Consider the following 14,986-nt stretch of genomic DNA (forward strand, 5'->3'; position numbering starts at 1 on the left):
AAAAGATGCTCACCATCATTAGTCCCTGAGGAAATGCAAATAAAAACCACTATGAGGTACCAGGTACCACTTCACCCCTGCCCCAGGATGGCTATTATTAGAAAAAATGCAGAATAACAAGTGTTGAGGTTGTGGAGAAATTGGAACCCTCATCCATTGCTGGTGGGAATACAAAATGGTACAGTCACTGTGGAAAACAGTTTAGTGTTTCTTCAAACATACAATTACCATCAAAAATTTTTTTTTTCCAAGGTCAAGAAGGGGAGAATGTTGACATGATATGGGGTTCGCAACCAACGTCACAAAACAATATGTGTATTAATTGTTTAATAAGAAACTAATTTGCTCTGTTAACCTTCATCTAAAGTACTAAAGAAAAAAAAATTTTTTTTTTAAACCCGTTGCCATTGAGTTGATTCCGACTTACAGCAACGCCATGTGTGTCAGAGTAGAGCGGTGCTCCATAGTGTTTTCAGTGGCTGATTTTTTTGAAATAGATCACCAGACTTTTCTTCTGAGGCACCTCTGGATGGACTCAAACCTCCAAACTTTCAGTTAGCAGCCAAGTATGTCAACTGTTTATACCACCCAGGGACTCCACAGTTAACCATAAAAAAAAGAAAAAAAAAAAACCAAACCGGTTGCCATTGGGTCATTCTGACTCATAGCAAACCAATAGGACAGAGTAGAATTGCTCCATAGAGTTTCCAAGGAACAGCTGGTGGATTTGAACTTCCAACTTTTGGTCAGCAGCCAAAGCTCTTTGACCACTGTGCCACCAGCCTATAACCCAGCAATTGCACTCCTAGGTATATACTCAAAAGACTTGAAAGCAGGGACTCAGCTACTTATACACCAATGTTCACTGCAGCACTATTTACAAACAGCCAAAATGCGGAAACAATCCAAGTGTTCATCAACAGAGGGTTGGATAAATAAAGTGTTTATTATTTATTTATTATCCAGCCATAAAGAGTAATGAAGTTCTGATATACGCTACAATGAACCAACCTTGAAAACGTTGTGCTGAGAGCAATAAGTCAGACCCAAAAGGACAGATACTGTATGATCCCACTTATATATCTAGAATAGACAAATGTATAGGGACCAAAGTTTATTAGTGGTTACCAGGGACTGAGGAGAGGGAGTGAAGAGAGTTTCAGCAGAAGGGGTACTGAGTTTCTGTTTGGTATGAGGTAAAACTTTTGGAAATGGATAGTGGTGATGGCTGCACAACATTGCAAGTATAATTAATGTCACTGCATTGAACACTTAAAGATGGCAAAATTTTTGTTATATATTTTACCACAATAAAAAAAAATTATCTTAAGAAATGTATATGTAAAAATGGCATAGCAAAGGCATCTGACCTCCTCTAACTTCAAAAGTGGAAAGGAGAATCAGGACCAACAGGCCAAAGCTGACTCCTTTGAGGCAGAGGTCAGACATACCTCCTCTCTCCGCCATCTTTACCAGCTCTGACACCAACCATCCCTCCCATGGCACTCTCTACTTCTCTGCTGAGTTCAATAATTCATTGCAATGGCCACACTGAACTCACAGACAATACTCACAATTACAGGGTTTATTAGGGAAATAATAACAGGTTACAATTCAGGTTCAGGAATGCTCAGGATACACTTTTTGATCAGCCCAGCCTCTTTTTAGCCGTGCCCGCAGGCATGCCTCTCTCTGGCCCTTGGCCTCTACCCTGCTCAAGCAAGTATTACAAAACTCTTTTAGTTCTGCCAATAAGTGTGCCAAGGCACCCCTCTCCCCTACTAAGCCTTATGTGAAGGTGCTCAGCTCTAGCTCTGTGGGCTGGCAAACCTAGCTCCACCAAGTGCCCAGAGACACCCTACTCTGCTAGCAAGCTGCCTTCCCAAAGGTGCTCAGCTTTCTTCATTCGCTGATGCGGTTTCTCTGCCACTGCTTCTGCTATCTTTAGTGTTTCAGCTTGCTCTCTTGGTCTCCTGGTTTTAGGAGCTTCTCAGTGCAGGGATCCCTGGTCCAAAGGGTATGCTCTGCTCCTGGTTCTTTTTTTTTTTGGTGGTGGTGGGATACTCTCCTCCCACCTCTGGGATGGCTCATTTTAAGCCTAGTGGGGTGGCAAAACTGATGAATCACTTCATTAGGATTGCCTATACCTTATTTGCATAGTCCCACCCAGTCATTGTGTGTGAGTCATAGACTATTCCATATTAAGTAATTCATTACACTGCAGCACCTCTAATCCAACCAAATTTAGATTCATATCACATTATAAAAGTTTGCGCATTCTCTAGCACAAAACATCTTATTTTTTCACTTTTTTGTTTTTGAAAATATATGCAGCAAAACATATACCAATTCAACAATTTCTACATGCACAATTCAGTGACATTAACTACATTCTTTAAGTTGTGCAACCATTTTCTCTCCTTTTCCATATTGTTCCTCCCCCATTAACGTAAGCTCACTGCACCCTAAGCTTACTATCTGATCTTTCTAGTTGGTGGTGTCATTTTGATCCCATATAAATCATTCTTTAAAAGAACGCAGTGCTCAAGGCAAACATTCTTTATTAACTTAGCTACCTATTGTTTAGTTTGGAGCCCTGGTGGCACAGTGGTTAAGAGCTTAGCTGCTAACCAAAAGTTGGCAGCTCTAATCCACCAGCTGCTCCTCTGAAACCCTATGGAGCAGTTCTATTCTGTCCTATAGAGTCCCTCTGAGTTGGAATGGACTTGACGGCAGCAGGTTTGGTTTTTGGGGGGTATTGTTTAGTTTAAAGAAGGCTTCAAGGGATATTTTTAATTTAAGGTTTAAAAATTATATCAGGGCAATAGTTTCGGGGGTTCATCCAGCCTCAATGTCTCCAAAAATTTTTTTAGTTATTTTTTGAAAAAAGATAGCTTCTTATTCCGCTTGAGAACGGGGAACCAGACAAGGATACCCTTTATCACCGCTCTTATTCAACATTGTGCTGGAGGTCCTAGCCAGAGCAGTTAGGCTAGACAAAGAAATAAAGGGCATCCTGATTGGCAAGGAAGAAGTAAAGTATCTCTATTTGCAGATGACATGATCTTATTCACAGAAAACCCTAAAGAATCCTCAAGAAAACTACTGAAACTAATAGAAGAGTTCAGCAGAGTATCAGGATACAAGGTAAACATACAAAAATCACTTGGATTCCTCTACACTAACAAAAAGAACATCGAAGGGGAAATCACCAAATCAATACCATTTACAGTAGCCCCCAAGAAGATAAAATACTTAGGAATAAATCTTACCAGAGATGTAAAAGACTTATACAAAGAAAACTACAAAACACTTCCGCGAGAAACCAAAAGAGACCTATGTAAGTGGAAAAACATACCTTGCTCATGGATAGGAAGAGTTAACATTATAAAAATGTCTATTCTACCAAAAGCTATCTATACATTTAGTACAATTCCGATCCAAATTCCAACAACATTCTTTAATGAGATAGGGAAACAAATCACAAACTTCATATGGAAGGGAAAGAGGCCCCAGATAAGTAAAACATTACTGAAAAAAGAGAACAAAGTGGGAGGCCTTACTCTACCTGATTTTAGAGCCTATTATACCACCACAGTAGTCAAAACAGTCTGGTACTGGTACAACAACAGATACATAGACCAATGGAACAGAATTGAGAATCCAGACATAGATCCATCCACATATGAGCAGCTGATATTTGACAAAGGCCCAAAACAGTTAAATGGGGAAAAGACAGTCTTCTTAACAAATGGTGCTGGCATAAGTGGATATCCATCTGCAAAAAATGAAACAAGACCCATACCTCACTCCATGCACAAAAACAAGCTCAAAATGGATCAAAGACCTAAATATAAAATCTAAAACAATAAAGACCATGGAAGAAAAAATAGGGACAACGCTAGGAGCCCTAACACATGGCATAAACAGTATACAAAACATTACTAACAATGCAGAAGAAAAACTAGATAACTGGGAGCTCCTAAAAATCAAACACCTATGCTCATCCAGGAAACCTTGGTGGTGTACTGGTTAAGTGCCACAGCTGCTAACCAAAGGGTTAGCAGTTTGAATCCGCCAGGTGCGCCTTGGAAACCCTATGGGGCAGCTCTACTCTGTCCTGTGGGGTCGCTATGAGTTGGAATCGACTCTATGGCACTCTGTTTGGTTTTGGGTTTGGTATGCTCATCCAAAGACTTCACCAAAAGAGTAAAAAGATTACCTACAGACTGGGAAAGTTTTTAGCTATGGCATTTCCGATCTGCACCCGATCTCTAAAATCTACGTGACACTGCAAACACTCAACTGCAAAAAGACAAATAAACCAATTAAAAAATGGGCAAAAGATATGAGCAGACACTTCACTAAAGAAGACAATCAGGTAGCCAACAGATACATGGGAAATGCTCACGATCATTAGCCATTAGAGAAATGCAAGTCAAAACTACAGTGAGATTCCATCTCAATCCAACAAGGCTGGCATTAATCCAAAAAACACAAAATAATAAATGTTGGAGAGGCTGTGGAGAGATTGGAACACTTATATACTGCTGGTGGGAATGTAAAATGGTACAACCACTTTGGAAATCGATTTGGGCTTCCTTTAAAAGCTAGAAATAGAACTACCATACGATCCAGCAATCCCACTCCTTGGAATATATCCTGGAGAAATAAGAGCCTTTACATGAACAGATATATGCACACCCATGTTCATTGCAGCACTGCTTATAATAGCAAAAAGATGGAAGCAACCAAGGTGCCCATCAACAGATGAATGGATAAATAAATTATGGTATATTCACACAATGGAATACTACGCATTGATAAAGAACAGTGATGAATCTGTGAAACATTTCATAACATGGAGGAATCTGGAAGGCAGTATGCTGAGTGAAATTAGTTGCAAAAGGACAAATATTGCATAAGAGCACTGTTATAAGAACTCAAGAAATAGTTTAAACAGAGAAGAAAGTATTCTTTGATGGTTACAAGGGGGGAGAGGGAGGGAGAGGGGGAGGGAGGGAGGGTGGGAGGGGGTACTCACTAATTAGATAGTAAATAAAAACTACTTTAGGTGACAGGAAAGACAACACACAATACAGGCGAGGTCACCACAACCAGACTCAACCAAAAGCAAAGAAGTTTCCGGAATAAACTGAATGCTTTGAAGGCCAGCATAGCAGGGGCAGGGGTTTGGGGACCATGGTTTCAGGGGACATCTAAGTCAATTGGCATAATAAAATCTATTAAGAAAACATCCTGCATCCCACCTTGGAGAGAGGCATCTGGGATCTTAAATGCTAGCAAGCGGCCATCAAAGATGCATCAATTGGTCTCAATCCACCTGGATCAAAGGAGAATGAAGAACACCAAGGACACAAGGTAATTATGAGCCCAAGAGACAGAAAGGGCCACATAAACCAGAGACTACATCAGCCTGAGACCAGAAGAGCTAGATGGTGCCCGGCTACAACCGATGACTGCCCTGACAGGGAACACAACAGAGAACCCCTGAGGGAGCAGGAGAGCAGTGGGATGCAGACCCCAAACTCCTGTAAAAAGACCAGACTTAATGGTCTGACTAAGACTAGAAGGACCCCGGTTGTCATGGCCCCCAGACCTTCTGTTGGCTCAGGACAGGAATCATTCCCAAAGCCAACTCTTCAGACAGGGATTGGACAGGACAATGGGTTGGAGAGGGATGCTGGTGAAGAGTGAGCTTCTTGGATCAGGTGGACACTTGAGACTATGTTGGCATCTCCTCCCTGGAGGGGAGATGAGAGGGTAGAAGGGGTTAGAAGCTGGTGAAGTGGACAGGAAAAGAGAGAGTGGAGGGAGGGAACGGGTTGTCTCATTAGGGGGAGAGCAATTACGAGTATCTAGAAAGGTGTATATAAGTTTTTGTGTGAGAGACTGACTTGATTTGTAAACTTTCACTTAAAGTACAATAAAAATTAAAAAAAAAAGCTTCTCAATAAGGTGTCTTGCCCCAGCATTCTCTAGCACCAGTTATTGAGACAGAAAAAAAAAAAAGTGCTGAGGAAAGTATTTCACCCAGTCTCATAATCTGGTAGACATATATCTTAGAACAGCCAACCTCTTTTGCTCAAAAGCTGAACTGACCAAACAACCTTCCAAAACGTATTTCTCCTTTTTTTAAAATTGTGCATTAGGTGAGAGTTTACATCTCAAATTAATTTCTGATACAAAAATTTACACACATGTTGTTTTGTGACATTAGTTGCAATCCCCACAATGTGACAGCATGCTCTCCCTTTCCACCCCAGGTCTCTGTGTTCATTCGATCAGTTCCTGTTCCTTCCTGCCTTTTTATCCTGCCTCTAGACAGCAGCCACCCATTTGGTCTCATGCATCTGACTGAACTAAGAAGTGCCCTCTTCGTGTGTATTTTTTGTTTGTTTGTTTTATAGTCCTTCTGATTTTTGAAGAGTGGGCTTTGGGAATGGTTTCAGCTCTGGGTTAACAATGCCTCTGGGGGCCATAGTTTCAGGGGTTCCTCCAGTCTCTGTCAGACCATTAAGTTTGGTCTTTTTACATGAATTTGAGTTCTGCTCCACACTTTTCTCCTGCTCTGTCTGGGACTCTCTGTTGTGTTCCCTGTTAGAGCGGTCATTGGTGGTAGCCAGGCACCATCTAGCTCTTCTGATCTCAAGCTGGTGGAGTCTGTGGTTCATGTGATCCTTTAGTCCCTTGGGCTAATATTTTCCTTGCGTCTTTGGTTTTCTTCATTATCCTTTGCTCCAAGTGGGATGGGACCAATTGCCAAACTGTATTTAAGAACAATGGGTTGATCCATTCCTGCTCAAGTCCTCTTCTGTTGTGAATAAATAGTTGTTCTGGTCTAGAAAGCAGAGTTATTATGAGTCAATCTCTAGACCAGTACTACCCAACAGAACTTTCTGTGGTGATGGAAATGTTCTTTAGCTATAGGTACTATCCCTGATGGCGCAGTGGTTAAGAGCTCAGGCTGCTAATTGAAAGGTCACCAGTTCGAATTTACCAGCTGTTCCTTGAAAAACCTATGGGGCAGTTCTACTCTGTCCTGTAGGGTCACTACGAGTCAGAATTGCCTCAAAGGCAATGGGTTTGGTTGTTTTTGGTTTCTACTGCCCAATAGGGCAGCTAGCCATGTGTTGCCATTGAGCGTTTGCAACATGGCTAATGAAACTGAGGAACTGATTTATAATGTTATTTAATTGTAATTAATTTAAATAGTCACATATGGGTGGTGGCTACTGCTTTGGACAGCATGCACTAGATCCTTGCAACTCACCAACATTGGCATCACCTGGAAGCTTGTTAGACTATAGACTCTCAGGTCCCACCCCAGACCTACTGGATCAGAATCTGCATGTTAACAAGATCTCCAGGAAATTTATATGCACATTAAAGTTTTAAAAAGGGTATGGTTTCTTCAAAGTGAGCTAAAGAGAAAGATTTACTGTGGACTGTATCTACGTTGACCCCACCAAACTGCAGGCACCCACACTTGAAACTAACATACAGCATAAGGAGCCTTCTTTTTTCTTAGTTATCTGTCTCATCCCTACCCCTTAAAACGTTGCAGAAAGGAGAAAGGGAGAGGAGAGAGCTTGGAACACCGGGGTGGAAGGAAAGTTAGATTGGGGGGGGGATAGGGAGTATAGGATGTGGGATGGAGAATGGGGTGACAGGATCATGTGTTTCTCAGGAAGAGTTATACAATATAAAATAATAGCATTTCCTTGATAATTACTGAATATGGATGATGGGTGTATGGGCGTTCATTGTTCTACTTTTCCTACTTTTGTATGTGTTTGAAATTTTTCAAAATAAAAAAAAATAGATATGATTTCAGACAGCCTCCAAGATGGCCCTCAATGATCCTGCCCTTCTGGTATTCATGCTCTTGTGTAACCTCCTTCCATATTGAGTCAGGGCTGGTCTATGTGACCAATAGAGTACAGTGGAAGTAACAGGCACTTCTTTTGAGAGCTAGGTCATTGTGGCTTCTGTCTTGCTCTCTCTAGGATCTCTTGCTTGAGGGAAGTCAGCTACCATGCTATCAGGACACTCAAACAGTCCTGGAGAAGGGCCCTTATGGCCCTTACTGAGTGAGGTCTCTCACCAACAGCAGCCACGTGAATGAGTCATGTAAGTGAGCCTTTTGGAAGGTGAACTTCCGGCCCCAGTCATGCCTTCCAATGACTGTAGCCCCAACTGACATATGCCTGCAACTGCATGAGAGACCAGAAGCCAAAACTGCCCACCAAGCTGCTGTTTTAAGCCACTAGTTTTGGGGGTAATTTGTTATGCAACAGTAGATAACTGACGCAACATGGTTTCAGGATTTCCCATTCTGTGCCCTCCAAAAAGATACCCTCCATTTTTTAACTGATGCCTGACATCGACAGGAAAAGCCCTTTTCGCACTAGGCATAAGGTTAACATGCTAATATCCCATGAAGAGATAATACATTCACTTAAATTCTTGGTCAAAGATACGTGACAGATATAAATTTTTTTCTTCTTAAAACTCTTAGCAGGCTCATCTATTAAGACAGTAATTTCAGTTGTGCTCCTGTTGTAAAAAAAACTAGAAAGAATAAAAAGGTAATTTCTCCTTCAGCGCCCACCGTCCTAAGAGTAGCTAAAAATTTGAATTATAAGGTCTAGGCCCTTCCTACAGCCTTCTCTCAGTACTCCCAGCCCCCAACAACACACTCTGGTTAACAGCCCCAGGCCTTCATCTTGAGGATTAGGTAATTGAGACACTGTGCTGGAATTGCCCTATGGGGGTTGGCGGGGAGCAGGTACTAGGTCAGGAAGAGGCAAGTGGCCAGGACTAAGGGATGAATGGTGGCTCCCACGCTGAGAAGAATTTTGGAGTTTCCAGGAGTGGAAACCTGTCCCTGGGTGTGCATGTGAGGGGTGGGAGAGAGCTACCTGGTGTGTCCGGGAAAGTGAGATCCTGGAGCCTGGGCCTGGAGACCACCAAAGCTTCTCCCCTAACTCCCCTCCTGCCCAGCTGGCTTGCAGGCTGTGGAGCTGTTCTCCAAGGGCCCTGAAGTAGCAGCATCGTGACTGCAGTAAACGGTCTTTCCCTAAATTTTCCGGACTTCACAGCACCAGAGAGGGGAGGGGAAATCTCAAAACTTGACGAACGGATTTCCCGCCAACACTGACAGGCGGGAGCTGAGCCAGATTTCTTTAATTTAGAAAATTAAAAGACATGTGACGCTTCCTGCCCGGAGTCGGGTGCAGTCAATTCACTTCAGTTGGAAATAATTTTCCTGAGAGCGGGTTTCGGTGGGAGGATAGTATGAGGGGGTATGAGGAGATGGGGGCAGGTGGAGGAATTAATACAGGGGCTAAGGGGCCAGGGTCTCCCTTCCCAACAGTTTTCATCACCAGCTCGGCGCCCCAGGCGCGTTCACAGAAACGACCCGGAGCTGGGACTCGCGCCAGCGACCAGACGGGCTCCGCAGCCCCGACCCCGCGCGCGTCCGGCCGCCCGGCTCCGACACAAACACACGCACGTGCGCCCCGCCCCCGCCGCGCGCACGCGCCCCGGGGCTCCGGCGGCGGCGGGCGCGCGCGCGGTGCTCGCTGCCCCCACGCTGCTCCCTCCCCTCAGATCGCGGCGCCTCCCGCTCCACGCACCGCTCCACGCCAGGCCCGCGGACCCGGAGGCGACGGTCGTGGTCGGTGGGCTGCGGCGGGCTCAGCGGTCGAGGCGGCGGCGTGAGAGAGCAGAGCGCAGCCGGACGAGTCCGCGGGAGGCGATGCCGCCGGGCGCGGGCCCCTGCGCAAGGCGGGTGTCGTGACAGGCCGGCTGGTGCTGCGCCGCCCTGGGAGGCCGCGACGGAGCTCCCGGACCGGCCATGGGCTGAGAAACGTCGTCTCCGAGCAGGTGCAGTGCCCAGAGGTCCCGGGGGGAGCCCTCCCCGACAGCCCCCGGGGACCCTCAACCCCGTCAGGACGCTCCCTACCCGGCCCAGTGCCCTGTTGGCCTTCCCTTAGCTCTCCCATAGGCCCTGCTGACCCTGACTCCAAACCCAGCCCAAGCAATCCCTGTAACCCCCAACCGTCTCTGACACCCCGCACATACACCCATCCTACATTCTGTGACCCCAACCCAGTAGGCCCTTGTGCCCACCACTTCCTCTGCCTCAGTGTTTTGAGTCCACAGCCTGCACAGTCCCTGGGAACTACCTAGAATCTCTTCTGTTCTGTTCTCATACAACGTGGGGGGGAGGGGGGGAGGGGGGAGAGTGGAGGACGGGAGGGAGGGTTGGACCTTCCCTGCTGACTGGCTACAGACCCTTCTTCTCTCCCTGAAGTCTGTAGTCAAAGTGACCCTTCCTTACCCCACCAGAAAATGCCTGGGTGACGCCCTCCCAGATCTTCCTTGTGGCCTTCCTCACCCTCTCCGTTGACACTATGCAACCCCAGCGTGACCTGCAAGGCCTCTGGCTCCTGCTGCTGTCTTTGTTCCTACTCCTCTTTGAGATGTCCAGAGCTGGCCGTCCTGTGGTTAGCTGTCCTGCTGCCTGTCTGTGTGCCAGCAACATCCTCAGCTGCTCCAAGCAGCAACTTCCCAACGTGCCCCACTCCCTGCCCAGCTACACTGCACTGCTGGACCTCAGCCACAACAACCTGAGCCGCCTGCGGGCTGAGTGGACCCCCACCCGCCTGACTCACCTGCACTCCCTGCTGCTGAGCCACAACCACCTGAACTTCATCTCCTCCGAGGCCTTTTCCCCGGTACCCAACCTGCGCTACTTGGACCTCTCCTCCAACCAGCTGCACACACTGGACGAGTTCCTGTTCAGTGAACTGCAAGCACTGGAGGTGCTGCTGCTCTACAACAACCACATTGTGGAGGTGGACCGCTCTGCCTTTGATGACATGGCCCAGCTGCAGAAACTGTACTTGAGCCAGAACCAGATCTCCCGTTTCCCTCTGGAACTGGTCAAGGAAGGAGCCAAGCTGCCCAGACTCATGCTCCTGGATCTCTCCTCCAACAAGCTGAAGAGTTTACCCTTGCCCGACCTGCAGAAGCTGCCCGCATGGATCAAGAATGGGCTCTACCTGCATAACAACCCCCTTCAATGTGACTGTGAGCTATACCAGCTCTTTTCACACTGGCAGTACCGGCAGCTGAGCTCCGTGATGGACTTTCAGGAGGATCTGTACTGCATGAGCTCCAAGAAGCTGCACAATGTCTTCAACCTGAGTTTCCTCAACTGCAGCGAGTACAAGGAGCGTGCCTGGGAGGCCCACCTGGGCGAAACCTTGACCATCAAGTGTGACACGAAGCACCAAGGGATGACCAAGGTGTGGGTGACACCAAGCAATGAACGGGTGCTAGAGGAGGTGGCCAATGGAACAGTGAGAGTGTCCAAGGATGGCAGCCTTGTTTTCCAAAAGGTGCAGGTTGAGGATGGGGGTGTGTATACCTGCTATGCCACAGGGGAGGCTTTCAATGAGACACTGTCTGTGGAGTTGAAAGTGTATAATTTCACCTTGCATGGACACCATGACACCCTCAACACAGCCTATACCACCCTGGTGGGCTGTATCCTCAGTGTGGTCCTGGTTCTCATATATCTGTACCTCACCCCTTGCCGCTGCTGGTGCCGGGGTGTAGAGAAGCCTTCCAGCCATCCGGGAGACAGTCTCAGCTCTTCCATGCTTAGCACCACACCCAACCATGATCCTATGGCTGGTGGGGATAAGGATGATGGTTTTGACCGGCGGGTGGCCTTTCTGGAACCTACTGGACCCGGGCAGGGTCAAAATGGCAAGCTCAAGCCAGGCAACACCCTGCCGGTGCCTGAGGCAACAGGCAAGGGCCAGCGGAGGATGTCAGATCCAGAATCCGTCAGCTCGGTCTTCTCTGATACGCCCATTGTGGTGTGATCAGAATGGGTTGGTGGGGAGATTCTGCCCCAGGAGAGGTAATGCACCCCTGAAGGATATGAGGGGATGGAAGAGAGGGCTGGCTGCCCAAGGGAGTGGGTTCCCCCCGACCTCAAGGGAATTGGTCACAGGTACAACAGCAAGCAAGACCCCAACCAGGGTGTGACTGCCATGATTTTCAAATGTGGATATATTAATCCTCAGGCAAAGGCTACACCCTACCCAAAGCCCTGGCAATTCTGAATGTGCTGGAGGAGGAGGAGGAGGAGTGTGTCTGAGTTGGGTGGGAATGAGGATGGGGTGAGGGAAAAGCAGATTCCCTGAACTTTTTCAAGAACATCCCTAGCTCCTTAAAAGAAAATCATTTGGAAAAGAAAATCATATTTTTTTCTATCTCAGCCCACCCGCACCTGTGATGTTGTGGAGGGTGGGGGTGGCCATCCACAGGAGCCACATTGGGGAAAAGCTGTAGTATCTTTTTTGGCCAGGAAGTCACACTTCACAGCTGGGGAAATTGAAAACCTTAGGAAAATGAGTCAGGAAAGGTTAAGAGCTCAATCACTTACACTTCCCAAAGCTGTTGTGAAACTTCCCACTAATGCCTTCCTCTTTCCCAGTTGGCCTCGGGTGCATGGATCTTTGCAGGAGCCCTGGCCTGTTGCCCATCAGATATGGCAGCCAAGTGAGATGTGGCATTTGTGCCTTGTTCTCTGACTAATGGCACAGAGGGGCACAGCATGAACTGAGGGGTCTGTGTCATAGCATAGGTACCAGCACAAAACTTTTAGGTGGGGTATGAACTCCAGGTAAGCTAGCTTCCTGGTTTGTGAAACCCTTGATTAGCATTTGATTCCTAGCACCTGCATGGCAGACCAGGGTGGGAGCTGCTGAAGGCAGGGCTTTTATGGATGTTTGCCAGGAACATGGGATGTAGGGTCACTTCATCGCTTCAACCTAGAAGGATGAGGATAAACCAGCCTCTGTTACATAGTGTCCAGCTGGACCTACCTGATTTTCTGTGTATGCCATCTCTTCATTCAGTCTCCTTTCAAGCTTAGGTGGGATTCTGAGTTTTCCCTAATATGCTGCTGTGCAATGAGAGAAAGAGCTCAGGAAAGTTGGGCCCCACTGGGTTAGATTGGGCTTGGGGATAAAGGGGACCAGGTGTATATCTCCTCTATGTTGACAAGGCTGCCTCACTTCTCTCTGAGATCTCTCCCCAACTGCAAAGCCAAAGCATGGGATTTCCTCATCTGAGGAGTTGAAATTGGGTAGTCTCTGCCCCAGAATGGCAACTTGAAGTGTAGCTTAGAGTTCTGTCCTCTCTACAGGGTTGCAGGCCATCTGTGCTAGAGATAGTCAGTGGCACTAAACTTTCAGAAAGGAGAGTCAGCTGCCCCCATTCCTCTCAGCCAGAGGTCTGTGCAGTTGTGGTGGTTAGGCCAGAGGAGCTTCACTGAATGAGCCCAACATCCCATCCAAGGCTGCAGAATATTTGGATATGGAAATGACAGCTCCCTTTAACCATACTTCAGGCCCTGGGAGGTGGTTGCTCTGAGATTTGGCAGGGGGACGAGCTGGGCATAAATGAAAGTATTCTTTGACACTGGTCTTTTTCAGTCTGTCCTCTCTCCCGCCAGCTTTTCTATCCATTGGAAGTTCTCTAGAGCCTCTAGGTATCTGACCTGCTCTTTAGTTTCCAAGAGGTTATTCACTGAGGGTGAGGTGGTTTGCCAGGAGGGCCTGACTCCAGCTGCCTATTAAGACTGGGGAAGGGTATTAGAACTCAATATCTTCCCCTTGTCTGTTCCTAGAATATGAAGACTGCTGTCTATCCTTTGTTAGTGACCTAGTTTGTTGAGAGAGAGAGGTGCAGCATTTCCCTCAAGTACTTGCATGCTCATAGGTATGCATGTTTATAGGTATGCATGCACACAGCACCTTGACTTCCATCAGGACAGTGATTCTTTAGTCCCCACTAAAGTCTACTCTCAGAATGGTCTCCACCTATGTGTACTTCATGCACACAATTTTCTTGCCCTATAGGAAAGACAGTGACCATGCTAGGGTCCCCAGATACACAATCCTTTGTACTTTAATTTCTGAACTCTCCAAAGCCTCACCTGTGTTTCCATTGCACTGAATCACTTGTCTGTAAAGGCTGGAGTTAGGAAAACCTCAGGCTGAAGACCCTGGGAGAAGGGGTGGTGAGGAGCTGGTGAGTTCTTCAAACTCCTCAGAAACCACCCGCGCTCCCCCCCCCCCCGACTAAAGACAATATGAGAAACTAAGAGCTAGGTCAATGAAGGACCCAGAAGCAGGCTGGCAGAGGGCCAAGCAGCTGTGAGTTGCTTTTCCTGTGTTAACTGCCCTGGTAAGATAGGGACAGGAGGGAAAAGTTACCTGGTTCTATTCCACAGACTTTTGAGGATTTTGGTACTAGAGGTACAGGAACCAGGACTCACTCCTCGGACTTATCAGGGAACCTGGGAAAATCTCATTTTCATGCTACAGTCTCCCCTGTAGGCACCATTGAAGTTAAGGCTCTGAAAATCTTTAACGTGAATGTCAAATAAACCAGGCCTTCTGGAGCATTCTAGCTGATCTCCTGAGGACTAGGAGGATCATGTTCTTCAGATGTCCTACCCAGTTTAGGGAATAAGAAAAGGCCCTGTGGCTCTAAGTCTCCCTACTGTATCCACTAGTTTGGCCCCTAATTTGAGAGATCTGGTCTGGTGGACGTGCCCGGCTGCCCCACCAAGAGATTTAACTGATGAGCAGCTTCTTCCATGGTTTCGGTTGATGGAACCCAAAGGTAGCTGTCTACCTGGGGGTTAAGTGTTTGGCTTTATGTAAGCTCAGTATAACCCTGAATAGAAAGCAGCCAGGTCTGGCTATAAGAAAAGGCTGAGAGATCATTCCCTCCCCTCACCCTGCCCCATGCCCATAAACCAGACATGTCTCCCAGGAAGTAGGTGTCCTTGGAGACAGAGTATGACAGGGCTCTACGATCTGTCTATGTGATTATTTGTGAGTTTTTTTTTTTTTTTTTTTTTTTGTGG

The 14,986-nt window shown here is 46.8% G+C and overlaps 1 protein-coding gene across 1 annotated transcript; it reads left to right on the plus strand.

The window, feature by feature from the left end:
• The first annotated feature begins 9,789 nt into the window (after positions 1–9,789).
• AMIGO1 (adhesion molecule with Ig like domain 1) lies at positions 9,790–14,202 on the plus strand. Its single transcript, XM_064282448.1, has 2 exons — positions 9,790–9,912; positions 10,378–14,202. Exon 2 carries the CDS (start codon positions 10,443–10,445, stop codon positions 11,922–11,924), a length of 1,482 nt encoding a protein of 493 aa, XP_064138518.1. The 5' UTR covers positions 9,790–9,912; positions 10,378–10,442; the 3' UTR covers positions 11,925–14,202.
• The last annotated feature ends 784 nt before the right edge of the window (positions 14,203–14,986 follow it).

The sequence above is a fragment of the Loxodonta africana genome, chromosome 3, assembly GCF_030014295.1.
Source record: "Loxodonta africana isolate mLoxAfr1 chromosome 3, mLoxAfr1.hap2, whole genome shotgun sequence".
Taxonomy (NCBI): domain Eukaryota; kingdom Metazoa; phylum Chordata; class Mammalia; order Proboscidea; family Elephantidae; genus Loxodonta; species Loxodonta africana.

What these genes read in the sequence shown, in the direction of transcription:
- AMIGO1 (XM_064282448.1), top strand. Translation starts at nt 10,443, where the DNA reads ATGCAACCCCAGCGTGACCTGCAAGGCCTCTGGCTCCTGCTGCTGTCT.